Source organism: Manis pentadactyla, chromosome 6 (genome assembly GCF_030020395.1).
Source record: "Manis pentadactyla isolate mManPen7 chromosome 6, mManPen7.hap1, whole genome shotgun sequence".
In the NCBI taxonomy this organism is placed as follows: domain Eukaryota; kingdom Metazoa; phylum Chordata; class Mammalia; order Pholidota; family Manidae; genus Manis; species Manis pentadactyla.
In genome coordinates this window covers 3,272,451-3,287,799 of record NC_080024.1, presented here as the reverse complement: position 1 = coordinate 3,287,799, position 15,349 = coordinate 3,272,451, and the positions used below count along the sequence as shown (strand labels likewise).

The 15,349-nt window shown below is 50.9% G+C and overlaps 1 protein-coding gene across 6 annotated transcripts in view; it reads right to left on the bottom strand.

The window, feature by feature from the left end:
* The window catches only part of COL6A3 (collagen type VI alpha 3 chain), a 77,362-nt gene that overhangs the window by 36,667 nt on the left and 25,346 nt on the right, over positions 1-15,349 (bottom strand). For 5 of the 6 annotated variants that reach the window (XM_057503389.1, XM_036901082.2, XM_057503390.1 and 2 more), the window contains 6 exons: positions 11,206-11,790; positions 8,931-9,530; positions 7,119-7,691; positions 5,106-5,714; positions 2,580-3,185; positions 589-1,203 (listed from right to left, as the gene is read on the bottom strand). In XM_057503389.1, coding sequence (XP_057359372.1) covers positions 589-1,203; positions 2,580-3,185; positions 5,106-5,714; positions 7,119-7,691; positions 8,931-9,530; positions 11,206-11,790 — 3,588 coding nt within the window. The remainder of the gene's footprint in view (positions 1-588; positions 1,204-2,579; positions 3,186-5,105; positions 5,715-7,118; positions 7,692-8,930; positions 9,531-11,205; positions 11,791-15,349) is intronic. The other variant, XM_036901083.2, reaches the window with a different exon arrangement.

The window sequence follows — 15,349 nt, the reverse complement described above, 5'->3', positions numbered from 1 at the left end:
TTCCATGGATTCAATGGTCCATGGTCTCTGGTGTTTTAGGAAATGCCACTGAACACTTTCCTTCTGACCAAAAATAAAAGATGATGTCTGGCAGGGGTGGGAGGAGATGCACTAGAAGCAGGACAAAAAAGGGCTGATAGAAACATATTGGAAAATGGGATGTGACCCCATACAGCCATAGAGGGTTACCTACCAGCACGCTGGGAGCTTTGTGGGGTCCTGCTAAAAATCAATGGCATTTGGAGATAATTTCCTAATCAAGAAATCAAGACTGGAACAGAAAAAGGCATGGATCGGCCAACTTCAAAGGTGCTCGCCTATTAGGAAAGCCAGTGAGTCTGCAGTGAACCCTCGGTGTACCTGTCAGTGGGGTTGTAACTAGCCTCATGGAAGAATCAATGACCTTAGGCTTTCTGGGATGTGTTTCCATCTACAATTTCTACTGAATTATTTTTCCAGTATTTAATTTCTATATTATCTTCAACAACAACCTTGAGAGAAGAAAATCATTTAAATGAATGCTAATTACATTTTTTCAATTAAAAAAATCATCATCACGCTCTGTAGTCACAGCCCCACCACTCATACCTGGTCTCGAGGGAGAAGGTGTCGCCACTCCTGGAGGGGCAGGTGTGGCCCCGGAGGGCCCGAAGGAGTTCATGACCCTGTCTTCTATGTTGGGCAGGTCTCTGAACTCTCGCACCATGAAGACCAGCCGGGGGTCGTTGGTGATGGTCTGCAGCTCTGTTCTGTCAATGTTCCGGTCTCCTACCCCTAAACTCACGATCCCTGAGGAGCCCATCACCTGTGAAAACCTGGAAATGTCATCCTGGGATTTCCCACCCAGAAACAGAACCAGGTGCTGGGGCACCCCGTCTTCTATTCGGCTCCCAGCAGACTTGACAAAGAGATTTCTTGCCACAAATTCCAGCGCTTTGCCCGTGTTCAGGGGAGAACCCCCTTTGAACCTCAGGCGGCGTATGGCATCGAGCACGGGGGCCTGGGACTTGTAGGTCTTCAGGTAGAACTCTGGGAAGACGTCATTGCTGAACTGCACGACCCCAATCCTTACTTTGCTGGGGCCAATGTTGAGTCTTCGAACAATCCTGCTCACAAAGTCTCTGATGTGCGCGACGCCGTCGGGCTTCACGCCATCAGAGCTGTCCATGAGGAAGACAATGTCTGCAGCATCGCTGTCAACAGCTGCGGAGAGGAGAAGAGAGGAAAACAGGACAGGGCTGGTGCTCACCCAGCTTTATTTCTGCTTTTGTTTCTGAACTGGGCATCATATCGCAATGATATATACTAATTATACATTTATGCAATTACATATTAATTATATACTGCAATTATATATAAGTTAACATTACAATTATAGGCCAACACATATGTGTTTAACTCTTGGGCCTTTGTAAATTAACCATTAAAAATGGGGCCTTTTTTTACCAAAACCATTTCTGCTTCTTGAAATATTTTATGTTCTCCAAAGCTTTCATTTTCTGAGTTTACTCTATTTTAATTTTGGCTTTGCGTCTGGGTTACAACTAATTTTAAAAACATAAGCAGCATTTAGAAACTAACCCAGGATCACCGTAACTATAGACTCATAAGCTGTTACTGCCACAAGGGATCAAAGCACCTGGACCAACACCTTTGTTGGACAGGAAGTGAGAAACAACTGAGGTCAAATGTCCTCTCTTCGTCCAAGGACAGCCCAGAGAATCCCAGCTCCCTCCCATGTGCCATAGCATCTCCCCAGGTGTTTAATTCATAGTATTCTTTTTGCTTGCATATCTCTAGCATTTTACAAAGTTTTCATTTTCACTATTATTTCCCCTATTTTATTTATATGAATCCATTTTTTTACATATTAAATTAATTCAGAGTCTCTGGAAAAGATAAGCCATGTTTTCCCCTTAGAATTTTAAGTACTTCTTCGATGCCATTTTATTAAAATACTCATATGCTGTCACTCAACAAATTCCAACTGTCTTTCGCCTAAAAATCACTGGGTTACTTATACTGGAAACAGAGCCCAGCAAAAGCAGAGCAAGTCATGGAACTGAATAGTTTTACACTGAGAAAGAAGAAAGCTAGCCCAGCACACACAGCCAGGCGCTGGGCTCTCCTGCAGAACGTAAAAGACATCACAGAACTTCAACAGCAGAATCGTGCGTAAACATTGACAGAAAGAAGACAAAAATAACCAAACATCCCCATACCTTGGCCAATTGGAGCGACAGCTGCTTCTTTACCAATTACAGCTTTAGCCGTAAAATTAAGTAGGATACGCAATCATGGAATTACTTCCACAGCTCGACAACATCTGATCCAAGGGAAACTCCCACTTCCTTAGGACGTCCACAAAATCACCCAGCGCACACTCAGACCCTAGCACAAGTGCTTTCTGACGCCCCTACAGAAGCGCCCCATGGTTCCCTATCATGGGCAGCCCCGCACCCCACAACATGCATAGACCCAACTGGTCCAATCCCAGGTGTAAGTACTCTGGATCTTTGAGCTTATTATTTTTTTCCAGCAAAAATGCTCCAAGAACAATACGCCACACCCAGTCTTACCCGGAGGAGGATAGCGGGCGCTGGCCAGGATCCGCTGTATCTGCTCTGCAGTCAGGGTCCTGATGGGGGTCAGGAGCTTCTGCTCCAGGCTGGGCAGCTCCCGGAAGGTGCTCACCGAGAACACGTACTCAGGGCTCAGGGAGATCTTGGCCAGCTCCTCCTGGTCTGCGTGCCTTGCCACAGTGAATGGCGCCACACCAAACTGCTTGAGCTCGGCTGCCGACTCACCCACCTCGTCGTCCGACTTCCCAGACAAAACGACGACCAGGAACTGAGGGACACCCTCTTCGATCCGGCTCCCCAGGGGCCTCTTGAAGATGTTCCTTGACACGTACTCCAGGGCACCCCCAAGGTTGATCTGCCTCCCGCCCTTGGGCCGCAGCCTCCTCACTGCGTTCTGCACTTCGTCCTTGCTGGTGTGGGCATTCAGCAGGAACTCCACCCTGGGGTCCTCGCTGAACTGGATGACGGCCACCCGGGTCGTGTCAAAGCCCACATCCAGGTAGTCGACCAGCCTCTCGATGAGGGTGCGGACGTGCTGGAACTCAGGGCCAGCGCTTTGGGACCCATCGATGAGAAAGACCACGTCCTTCTTGCCGCCAACACCTGCAATCAAATGTTATGGTGGGCTTCGCCTTCCTGGGCACCAAACTCTTACTGTTAACAGACCACCTCCCAGTCTGTCATGGAATCACCGGCTGATGGGCAAATATCCCAATTCTGCTTTTTTAAGTATTGTAGTTAAAATACCAGTCCCGGGAGTGAGTCGTGGCATTTCAGTGATTACAAATTAGGGAGAAGAGGAGGGTTACCAGGCGGAGTGTCCTTGACAAGGGCACTTTCCGCAGGGCGGTGAGGGTGAATGGCGGACCGAGGCAGCCCAGAGAGGACGTGTACATGGGAAACTCTTTTAAAAGGGGACTGTGGCATTGCTGGAGGGGAAAACAGAGTGTCAGAGTTTTGAAGAGAGGAGAAAAAGCAGTGCGTGCATGTCATGGGGGGGCTCATCCTGCCCACCCGCAGTGGGGAACTGATGGCTCAGGGGAGCGGGCTGCAGACGGGGCCTGGCTTAGGCAGAGGGGCAGGTGCCCAGGAGCAGACCGCTCACCCCGGCAACAGGAAGCGATGCTGGGGGAGAGTGTGTGGAGCTCCCAGAACGCGCCCTATGGACCTGCATCTCACCACGTGGGACTCGAGAGCACCCCTCAGGGGAAGCTGGGCAGTGCAGGGCACAGGAGCAGCAGCAGGGGGTGAGGGGAAGGTAGGAAAGAGTCATTTGGGAGAGGGGAGAGCTCTGCGGCAGGATCGTGTTTCCGTAGAAATATATGCTTGTATTTAAAGTAAAGAAGCTGCACATACATGATGGGGGTGTCTCTAAAGGGCACTCTTGTGAACACTGGAACCCAAAATGTGCCCAAGAAAAGAAAGCTGGCAGTCAAATCAGTTTGAGAAGTGTTACATTTCCCAGACTGCGGTCAGATCAGTTTGAGAAATGTCACACTTCCCAAATGTGAAACGGGAATCTCAAAGCACATCCGCTAGGGAAAGAAAACCCTCTCTCACTCTATCCACCCCACCGTCTCCCACATGTACTCGGCTGTGGACGTCACAGCACTCCGTGGGGGCCGGCGGGCATGCCGCTCTCGGGACTCCGTGCACCCCTCTCCCCGCCGTCCCCAGGGGCAGTGTGGCCTGCGGCCGACTTTCCCCTCACTTGCTCCCACCCACCCCTCCCTTTCTCCCCTGCCCTTCCCTTCTCGCCTCTCCACGCCATGAGGCCATGGCTGGTATTCTGTGCAATGTAAGCCACGGGAGGCAAGGACACAGCTGCCTCTTGGGCACCAGGTGCCCCACCACGTGCACAGGAGGGCGGGTCCTCGGCGGCCGTCTTGGAGGGCATGGATGCCCCTCAGCCATCCTCCTTCCAGCAGCCGGGGCTCCCACCGCTGCCCGGTGTACTGTCACCAGGCACAGCAAAGCGAACAGGAAGGAGGGAAGTGAAGAAGCCCTGGTCTAAGCACCGGGCAGCCTTCCTGCCAGTCCAGACACTCACTTCTCAGCACTGAGCAGGTCCAAAGCAGTCTTCACACTTCGGCTCTGGAAACACCAATATTTCAGAGACGGTGCCCCGACTTCTCAGGGCACCTGCGGTCAGACTCCCTCTCTGATCACAGGAGGCTGCAGCTAGACCTACCAGAGCAGCCCAGGATGGACAGGGAACTGGCGCTGCCAGGCAGGCTCCCCCTCAAGTGTCTGCACAGAAGGCTTTATGCAGACTTGGGGGATCTGCACCATAAGCCGAGCATGTTTCCCTCTTCAAGATTTAATTTGGCCAAAACATGAATCTTAGCATCTCCAAGAGCCTCTGGCATTTCTGGCCGCCAAGACCCAGGGCACGTGATTTCCAGCTCTTGTTCTCACTCTGCATAGCAGAGGAAACAGAACTGAGGACACGTCGGAGCCCGCAGTCTAAACACCCAGCCCCAGGCATTTCAGGAACAACGACCCAAACCATCCCCTCCTTACCTGGGCTCGTTGGCGAGGAGAAAACCGGCTGGAGCTTGCTCAGCTCTTCACGGCTGAGCTGGGCCACTCTCTCAGTGACGACCTGCTGGACAGTCCCCAGCTGCCGGAAGGTGGGAATGGCCACAGCGAAGTCCGGGATGAAGGAGATGGTCTGCAGCTCTGTGATGTCGGCGTTCCCCACGCCGATGCCGATGGGCACTGCCCCTCCCCTCTTCAGGACCACCGAGGGGCCCCACACATCATCCCCAGACCGGTCGGCTGTGAGGACTATCAGCAGCTGGGGGACACCTTCTGCCATCCTGCTTCCAGCCGAGCCGATCAGGATATTCCTCAGGACAAAGTCCAGGGCGGCCCCGGTGTTGGGCGTCGGCCCTCCCAGCAGGGTCAGGCTGCGTATGGCATCAACCACACTCTGCTGGTCCATGAATGAGTTCAGGTAGAACTCGGGTCTGGTCCGGTCACTGTACTGCACCACGGCCACCCGGACCCGGTCCGGGCCCACATCCAGGCTCTCCACCACTCTCTGGACAAACTCTTTCAGCAGAGGGAAGCCGCTCCGGACACCCTCGGAGCCGTCAATCAGAAACACCACGTCCTTCTCACCTGAAGCTGGAAGGAAGACAGACGCAATGACTCCCACGGGACGTAAGAGGGACAACTTCCTACTGACCGTGGTGGGCTAAACAATATGTGAAATCAGTAACTTGATATCCCCACAGAGATAGCAGATTCAGAACCCCCTAACTTGTGAACGGGACTTTGCTGATGTGATAAAGGATTTGGGGGTTGGGGGGATTATGCTGGATTATCCAGGTGGACCCAACATAACCAGTCATGTGTCTTTGTAAGAGGGAGAAAAGGATGGGTGGGAAGACAGAGGAGCGAGAAGCTGCCACACTGCTGGCTTGGCAGGTGGGGAGGGGCCGTAAACCAAGCACCCCAGGCACCTCTGGATGCTGGAAAGGCCAGGAATGGACACCCTGCTAAAACTCCAGAAGGTCCTCGATCTTGTTGACACTTTGATTTTAGCCTGCTGACTCTGGTTTCCTCTGTCTGAACTCTAGAACTACAAGATAATGAATTCATTTGTTTTAAACCACCGAATGTATGGCAATTTGTTATATCAGCGATAGGAAAGAAACATACCAGTCTATATAGATTGCCCTTTTATTTTAGAGCAGTTCAATGCTTGAGCAGTACTATGAACTTTAAAAACTATACTCAAGAAAAGTTGTTTATGGGGGAGTGAGAGATGGGAGGGCCGCGCCTGCATAGCCACTACAGCATCGTACAGACGGGAGGTTTCCAGTGATTCACCGCCAGGCACGCGGATCGATGGGAGAAAGACTAACCCAGATGTCTGGGTGACAATCCAAACCCAACAGTGTATGGTCCCAAAAGTCAGCATGAAGCTCCAGATTCTCAGTTTTTGATCAAAAGGATTCTATATGAAATCAATAGCTCTTTTCACTGCATTTTTATCAACAAATGGAAAATGGTTAAACATTTAAATCATGGTCATGTAGATGGGCAGTTGCAAATTTTATTTTGTTTCTGGTGGGAATTTCTCTGCCTCTCATCATGCCTTATATTCTCAGTGAATGTAGTGAATGAATCATAACACAGTGACACCCACTTAAGATAAGACATTGAGGCAATACCAGAGGAAGACTGCTTTAGCTGCAGTGTAACTATTTTATACAGCTTTTAGTATAGAATAAAAGTTGTGTTTTTTGAAATGGTTTTTAACTATTAATAGGTCTAAATGCCTATAATATCTTATTATGAAATAATAAGATATCCTTAAAAATAATCACCCTGATCCTTCTGTGTTGCAGGCAAAGTGGGGAAAGAAAGTCATATTCCATTGTTCCTGCAGGAACAAACTATTAATTTTCCTTCTTCCCTGGACACCCAAGGAGGGCTTCTGTCTGAGGGACTGGAGCCAGCTGCCTGCCATCAACCATGTATTGGAAACCCGGGCTGCAGAGCAACCTGCCTGCTATGGCATACCTGGGGTTGGTACCCCATTGTGCACCGATTTTAAGAGATTCACGATCTGTGGTTGCAGGTCTCCGATCTTGGGAAGTGACTCTGCAGCCAGGATGAAGGCAGGGGACAGCACCACCAGCTCTAGCTCGGCAGGGTCTGCGTTCTTGGCCTGTAGCACGAAAGGCACCACCCCGCTCTGTTTCAGGCTGAGGGCTGGCCTGTCCACCCGGTCTGACGACCGTCCCGCAACCAACAGCACCAGGAACTGAAGCACCCCCTCCTCGATCCGGCTCCCGGCGGACTTCACAAAGATGTGTCTCTGGGCGTAGTCCAGGGCGTAGCCCAAGTTGAGGGCCTTGCCCGTCTTGATCTTCATTCTCTTCACCAGATTCAGGATTTCAGGCTTATTCTGGTGTTCGTTAAAATGGGACTCCACCCTGACATCATCGCTGTACTGAGCTACCGCTATTCGGGTCCCGTCCGGTTTCACATCAAGCTCGTCAATAACCTTGTAGAGAAAGTCTCGGACAGCAGGGAACTGGCCCACGAGATTGGCCGAGCCATCAAAGAGGAACAGAATGTCTCGCTTGCTTTCTGCAAGGAAAGGAGGTTAGGACACAATGAGGGACAAGAACACAGCAGGTGCCACGCTGACACCACCAGCCCAGCACCACCAGACTTTGGTAACGGGAGTGCATGAATTCATCTGAGGGCCACTGTACCACCCAGGGAAGAGGAAAGCCACACTGGCTATCATTAACATCCCGTTTCAAAGCTATGCATATTTTCAAAGCACTGGAACAACTAGAAAGATCTTCCCAGCCTAGCATCAGGCTTGTTCAACAAAATAAGACCATGAAAGGCCCTGGAGGATTCTGTTCTTGCATATGTGGCAATCACCCCAGGAGAACAGTGTTTTTGAATTGTTATAAATTATTGAAAATGCGGTCCTTATTGTCCTTCTGCTTAAAAATTGACCTGTGTCTTGTCACAAAGGCTGCAATGGGGTAACTACCTAAGGATATAACACATCTGCTCTAATTGGATTATCTTTTCATTAAGCTTGAGCTTGTTAGGACCCAAAATAGTGCCCACCATGGCTCTGAGTGTGGGTCCGGCTCTCTGTCAGCACTTCCCAACCTGCTGCAATCAGACCACAGAGGACACAGGCGGCAGCGCCTCGTGGGCCACACCATGTAATGCGGTGCTGCTTTCAGCTCAGTTTGGGGAACTATCTTGATCTGCCTTCAGTTGGATCAGTCTCATTGCCCCATCTGTGTGATGCAGAGAGCTGAACGTCTAAGGCATCCCTACTAATTTGCCATCAGCAGCAGCAGTCAGACATCCTTTGGAAACCATTTCACCATCCCATAGAGATACAGCCTTTGCTGGGTTCATAACAAATCACTTCCTACATACAGCAGATTTGAAACATAAAAATTATCATATACAAATTTTCAAATGTTAAATGATCCCCGTGCATACTCAGGTATGAAGGGGAATCGGTCTCTCCTGCGCTCTCACTCCCATCTGGATTTGCACTCCAGAATCCTCACAGGCGTTGAGCAAAACAAAAAAAACTTCTGAATAAAGGGTGGGATAAGATGAGAGGAACGTAAGCTGGATTTTCTAGACTCTCTTTCACTAATAAACACCCTTTAGACAGGGACTCTATACTTGGGGCACAGTGTCTGAAACCCCCATTTAAAATACTTCATCTGAACTAGGCCAATGGTCTTTCTACGGTTCACCACACTCCTGGGCTCAGATGGGCCACCTGCCCACCAGGGATGTCTTGGGGGGAAGGGAGCCCATGCAGCGCGGTTGCTTTACCTGGCTGGGCGAGTGGAACTTCCTCCACACCGCCACTAACATATGTGGTTAGGGGCTGAATCAGCTGCTGAGGCAAAGCTGGCAGGGAGCTGAAATCATCCATGAGGTACACCAGGCTCGGGTTAAAAGCAATGTGCTCAAGCTCGGCCTTACTGGCCTGGCCAGCGCCCACACAGAAAGTGAGGACACCGGCGCGTGCCAGGGCGTTGGCGGCCTGCAGGTAGGGGTCCTGAGCCTGCCCGGCTGTGAGCAGCACCAGCAGCTGTGGCACGTGTTCCCGGATCCGGCTGCCGCCAGCTTCGCTGAAGTGGTTGGCACGGACATAGCTTAGGGCAGAGCCGGTGTTCAGGCCCGAACCCCCCTTGAGCTGCAGCTGCCTCAGGTGAGCAAGCAAATCTGACTTTGTCTGGTAAGTGTCTAGAGAGAACTCCGTTACGGGAGTGTCACTGAATTGCACTAAACCGACACGAATATTGTCGCTTCCAACATCAAGGCTGTTAACTACGTTCATTACAAAGTCCCGCACGTAAGGGAAATTGGCCTTTCCAACGTTGACCGATCCATCCAAAAGAAAGATGATATCCCTTTTGTTTACGTGAACTGCAGTGGAGCACAGAAAACAAAGTGAGACATACACAACCACGGAGGGTCTTCTCATGTGTGCTTATGACACGGGCACACATGCCAACATTAGAACACACAGACAATCAGAGGCAAAGCACGTCCGTCCTGCAAAATATGGCAGAAGGCTGCATATTTTCTCTAGAGCGGCCGGTGTTTGAGAGGCATAGTGACAGCCAAGTTTATGAAACTAACTTGGCCCACAGAGGGATACAGTGCCAAAGTTAGAATGTCTGCGACCAACAGAAATGACCCAAGTCCTTGAAACAGAACGTTCCTTCCCTCGAAATGAATTCCCCTGTGCCTTTCTGCCCTGCTCCTGTTCATGGCCACAGTCACAGCCAGGTTTACGTGTGTGAGACTGGATCCTCCCAGGGCCACCTCTGCACATTTGCAGAGAGATTTTCACTTAGAGATAGCTTAGAAGTGTTAGCCCAAAATAATCTGAGGTCATGAGTTCCTGAAGGCTCAAACAAAAATTAACACAATGAGGCTGTTCTCATCATGAGGTATTCCCAGGCCCACCCGCGGGCCGCTCCCCACTGGGACTCTCCTGTCGGGAGTCACAGCATTGCCAGGCCATAATCCAACAGAGTGCCCGTGGGAATTCCTCCCAAGGGAGATTACAGGATCCTGGGTCACGTCAGGAAACAGGGAGATTCTTTGCTATGCTTGGCTGATGTTATACATGTGAAGAATCAAAAGCATGATCCTCAAATTAGAAGATGTGTACAAACATGTTTAGTACATGCCTTTTAAAAATGACTTCCAATTTCTTCCCTGGCGTCTCACTAAAATTTAGATCTAATAGTTAATTTTATCCTACATTCTATCAAATTCAACTTTGGCTATGAAACTGTGGATTAGAAGTTTTAAGGAAATTAAAAGAAAGGGGGAGAAGGGGTGAGAAGGCCCGAGGGCCTGAGGTCAAAGCATGCATGCATCCGTGCAACATGGGTCATGCAACAAGCAGTGTTCCCGTGGCAAAGGCTGTGAGGTAGGAAAGGTCGTGTCCGTGATATGCATCTTCATTAAGGATGGTGACTTGTACTTATCCGCTTTGTAAGCTCAGAAGCCTGTATGGTGTCTTTGATTATCACATTAAAAGAGGGATTCAAAGAACCAGTGGGTGTTTCCCGTCACACCCCTTCGTTCACTGTGCTTCCAACTGAAGGAAACCCCTTCAAGAGAGTGGACAGGTTCAGGCACTCAGAGGTGTGCTGCCAGCTTAGGAAAGGAAGGGTCAGGCTACATCTTGGTGGAGGGAGAAGGAGGTCAGACAGGCACCCCAGGAGGAGCAGGGCACTGGGACCTACAAGACTAGGAGCTGAGAAGTGACCCTCTTGGCAGGAAGCTCCAAAGACAGGCAGTCCCTGGTCCTCTGGTTTACGTCGTGGGATTTTTAAGTCATGACATTTGAAATCATACAGTTCTTAGCATATGATATTTAAGACATATAGTTGCTTCCTATGGCATGTAAGTCATACACATCCCAACTCAGGGTAAAAGGAAACCTGAAATACACCTTGTCTACTGCTGCTTCCATCATTTAAGAGTTTGTCTCTTAGCTGAACACAAACAGAACTTTGTTTCATTTCTCAAAGGCTCTGCCCAGAGGCCCCCTACTGTGGGTCTGACGCCCTCCCCACCATACCTTCAGTGGTTCCAGAGAGGGTCCTGAGAGGTGCCAGCAGGCCGGGAAGCATGCCTTGCAAAGGGGCGGCTCGGAACTCAGCAGGGATGAACACCAGGGAGGAATCAAAAGCAATTTCTTCCAGCTCAGCCTGGTCGGCACCCTTGTTCCCAATGGCAAACGTCATGATGCTGCTTCTCTTCAGCTCCTGGGCAGCCTGGCTGACTCCATCCAGCGACTTACCACCTGTGATTAGCACCAAAAGCTTAGGGACCCCCTCGGCGGCCCGGTAGCCAGCAGCGCTAGTGAACAGGTTGTTCCGAACGAAGTCCAGGGCAGAGCCTGTGTACAGCGCTGAACCCTCCATGGGTCTCATTTTCCGCACAGCGGTCATGACTTCCCTTTTATTGGGGTGGCTGTTGAAATAAAACTCTGGCCTCACGGTGTCTGCATACTGAGCCACTGCCACCTGGACAAGGTCCTGTCCGATCTCCAGTCTCTGTATGACTTTGGTGATGAATTCGCGGACTGCGTGGAAATTGGCCGGTCCCAGCATGGATGAGCCATCCACCAGGAAAACTATGTCCCTCTTGTTGACTTCGATGACTGCAGGTAGCAACGTCAGAAGGTGAATGCAGAGGCCTAACCAATCACATCCAACTATGACTCTACACAGCTCACCCCACCCAAAGGACGCCCGTAGGAAGTCAGTTGGCAGCCCCTTAGGAATTCACTGGAACACACACACTAATTTGTTAGGGCTGCTTCCTTCTCCCATATGGCAGGTTGGCTCCCAACCCACCCCTCCACCCACTCTTAGTACTTTTTACAAAAAGCAGTGGCACAAAAACAAATTTAGTTTTAGTAACCGATTATTTAGCATGTCGTCGCTAAAAAAGTCAGGGAGCCCTTTTCTGCCATAAACCTACAGCTTGGACTTGCGAGGCCAGATGAAGCCATAGCTCAAATAATCACGAAGCCGTGAGCGTCTGCTCGGGGGGCTCTGGGCTTCACAAGCTGGGCTTCATGACCACCCACCACCACGCCCAGACGCTGGGAGCATGAACACTCCCATTCCCTTCAGTTCTATTTTCCAAGCCTTAATTTTTCAGAAAGAAAAAAAAAAAACCTGATTACTTAGCAGCATAAAACTTATAAAAAAAGAAATCGATGGTGGCACAGAAGTGACCTCATCTAAGAGGCCTGGGCTGTGAAGGTCCTCAGCTACATGCTCAGACTGCCTGAACCGGGAGGCGAACCTCACAGCAAACACACGTGGGCCAGACGGCGGCCTGAGGGCGACCGTGAACTTCCACCCACCTGTTTTATCAACCTGTTGGCAGCCTGGGACAAAGAATGGTCTGAGGCCACAACCCCCAACCCAAAAACCTGCTAGACCTTCCAAGACTTACAATAACATAAATGGTAAAGCTGAGGCAGGAGTGTTTGCAATATATTAAATAATTGTCTGGACGCGAGGAGGCCTCAGTTACCCCAAACAGCAGACGGATTATCTGTACCACTTGAATTCAGGTGACATGCTGACACTATTGGTCCAAACTCTCCTCTTTAAGAGAAAACATGTAAGTGCTATGTAGACACAAAATATGCAGGGACAGGCACGTGGGACCACGGCTTTGCCATCGAGTTGTAGTGGGAACAGTAATTCCAAGTCCTCGGTCTCTCAGGAGACCTGCAGGTGGGTGGCATGCGCGCTGCTCTCCGCACTGAAGGAGGCTGAGCGCCACACGCCGCCCCACTGCATACACATAAAAGACACACGTATGCTGTACAGTTAACTGCATGTGTGCTGTTTATGCACGTCCAAGGATGGTGACACTGGACACGCTCACCCCCCCTCCTGCAGCACAGCTGCGAGAAGCTGATACCAGAGCAGAGACCCCGCCACTCAATGACACGCATGTAACATACACGAAGCTGAACAGAAAGACAGACCGACCTTCAGTCCCTGGTGGGGCTGAGTGGCAGCCCTTCTCCCCTCCAGTAAGAGGCCGCCTTTCTCCTGGAGCGGGATGCCAGCCCACACAGAGCCAGCTCCTCTCTTTCACATGTTCTGCAGGACTGGGTCTGAAATGCCCCTGTTGGGGGACCCCACGATGACCAGCAGCAGCACGCGCCCTATGGCCCGAGGCCCCAGGACGGGTGCCTGTCCTCGCTCTCCGATGCTTCTCTTTCCAAGGTCTCCTCGGACACCCTGATCCACCACCTCCCTCAATGTGGTCTTACTCTCCACCTAGTCCTACCCTAGCCCTGGCCTAAGAAACAGAGCATGTCCTCCTGCCCCCCAGCCCTGCCTAGGGCCCAGCTGGCCTGCGTACCCCCAGAGCCTGCCTTGCCTCTGAAACATCACTCAGCCACCCTCAGGCCCCCCCAGCCTCCTGCAGCCACGTGAGCCCATCTGTCCACCTCCCTGCCAATCAGCCCTTCCTGCTCCACCTGCCTCGCCTGCTGCCCCTCAGTCCCTGGTCCTTGCTCCCTCGGAGCTCCCGACAAAGCCAGCCTCTGACCCTCCTCCTGCGCCACCCAGGAGCTGGACATTCCTGAGGAGTCACACAGCCAGGCACCAGCACCTCGCGCTCAGAGCCCCCAGGCCACGGGCGGCCACCAGTCCCAGCCGCTGGGCACACAGGGCCTCTGGGGGCCACACCGTCCCTCCTCCCTGGTCCCTGCTCAGCCTTCCCCACCGGCCAGGCATGGAGACAGTGGAGGCACTCTGGGGGAGCCTCAGCCCTCGTACGCACCGCAACTCTACAGCAGCTCTGCCAAGAGGCCCGGCTCTCATGCCGCCCCTGGGACACCTTTTCCCCACTCCTCACCTGCTGGTCACTTTCCTGCGGCTTCCCAGAGAGCTTCCCGTGGCCCCCCCACTCACACTGTCTTCCCCACTCTTCCCAGCACAACACCCTCATGACCTCGCGGGACTTCTCACACTCGGCATATTCTGTTTGCCGTTGGTTTGGTTTTTCCCACCAATCTTCCCATCACACAGTAACGAGCTAGTGGCCACATCTGTCACTGTCTCCAGTGCCTGGCATAGTGTCCGGCACATACCAGATAGCCAAGAGTATTTGTTGAATATTCACAAATGAATCACAAAGACTAAAGATGATGTTTGTAAATGAGGAGTTAACATCCTAGGTAGCCAGGGAAAACTGCATTGAGGGCAATGTGCTGCCCATAAATTTTAAAAATTTGAAATTTCTCCTGAAACAGAAATGCCTTCATCTACTGTAATATCTTTAAGGTAAATTCAAGAAATTGAAGTCCAGAGAGGTAGTGTGGCCTGCCCAGAATCACACAGCTGGTTAACACAAGACCCGGGACCAACTGCAGTCATGGTGCTTCCTTAGCTTTTACAAAACCTGTGGAAATAATCTGTTTCCAAAAGTATTCAAGCCCAGAGAAACCTTAGTATGTTGCATTCCACTGGGAGGGGTGTCTAGAAATATCAAGAGAATTTTCAGGATGTAATTTCACATGGGTTCCGATTTCTCCCGCGTGGCAGTAGGCTTCGTATCACTGGCCATGAAGCCTCAGGCAGGCAGCTGAGCCCACCAGGCAGCGTAGCAGGCGGATCTGCCTGATTTCTGACTACAGCAGCCTGGAGAGCAACTACATTCCCACTCGGATTTTGAAACACATTTGTCAAATGTATGTTCATTATGTTTCTACATGACTTCAATCGGGCTCTTTTGCCAAAGACCCTCCATTTAAGTGTACATCATAATCTCCTCACTCAAAAGAATTACTCCTAAACTTGATAAACCCCCGAAAAATGGTTTTCATAAATGTTCCACCAAGTGAGAGCTTTGTTATTTCTTACCTTCAGGAGTGCCACTCCCAACACCCCAGCACAGACAGGACTCTGAGGAGACAGCCTCACTTTTCTGTGAGCACACCCCTAGCATGCTGCCTTTCAGAGCCAGGGCCACCGTCCTGGAGTATTTTTGTCAAACTTGCAATGAGCTCCTGAGGTCTGTTTTTCAGACGACTGGCTTATCAGTAGATGGTACAGTGACATTTAATCGTCTCAAAGTAACAGGTTTCTCTGAGCCTTAAAAGCACACTTTCTTGATGACTCTAACGAGAGCTTTGCCCTCACTTGTGGATCTTGTTTTTTCCAACACGGCTGTAAGCACAGACG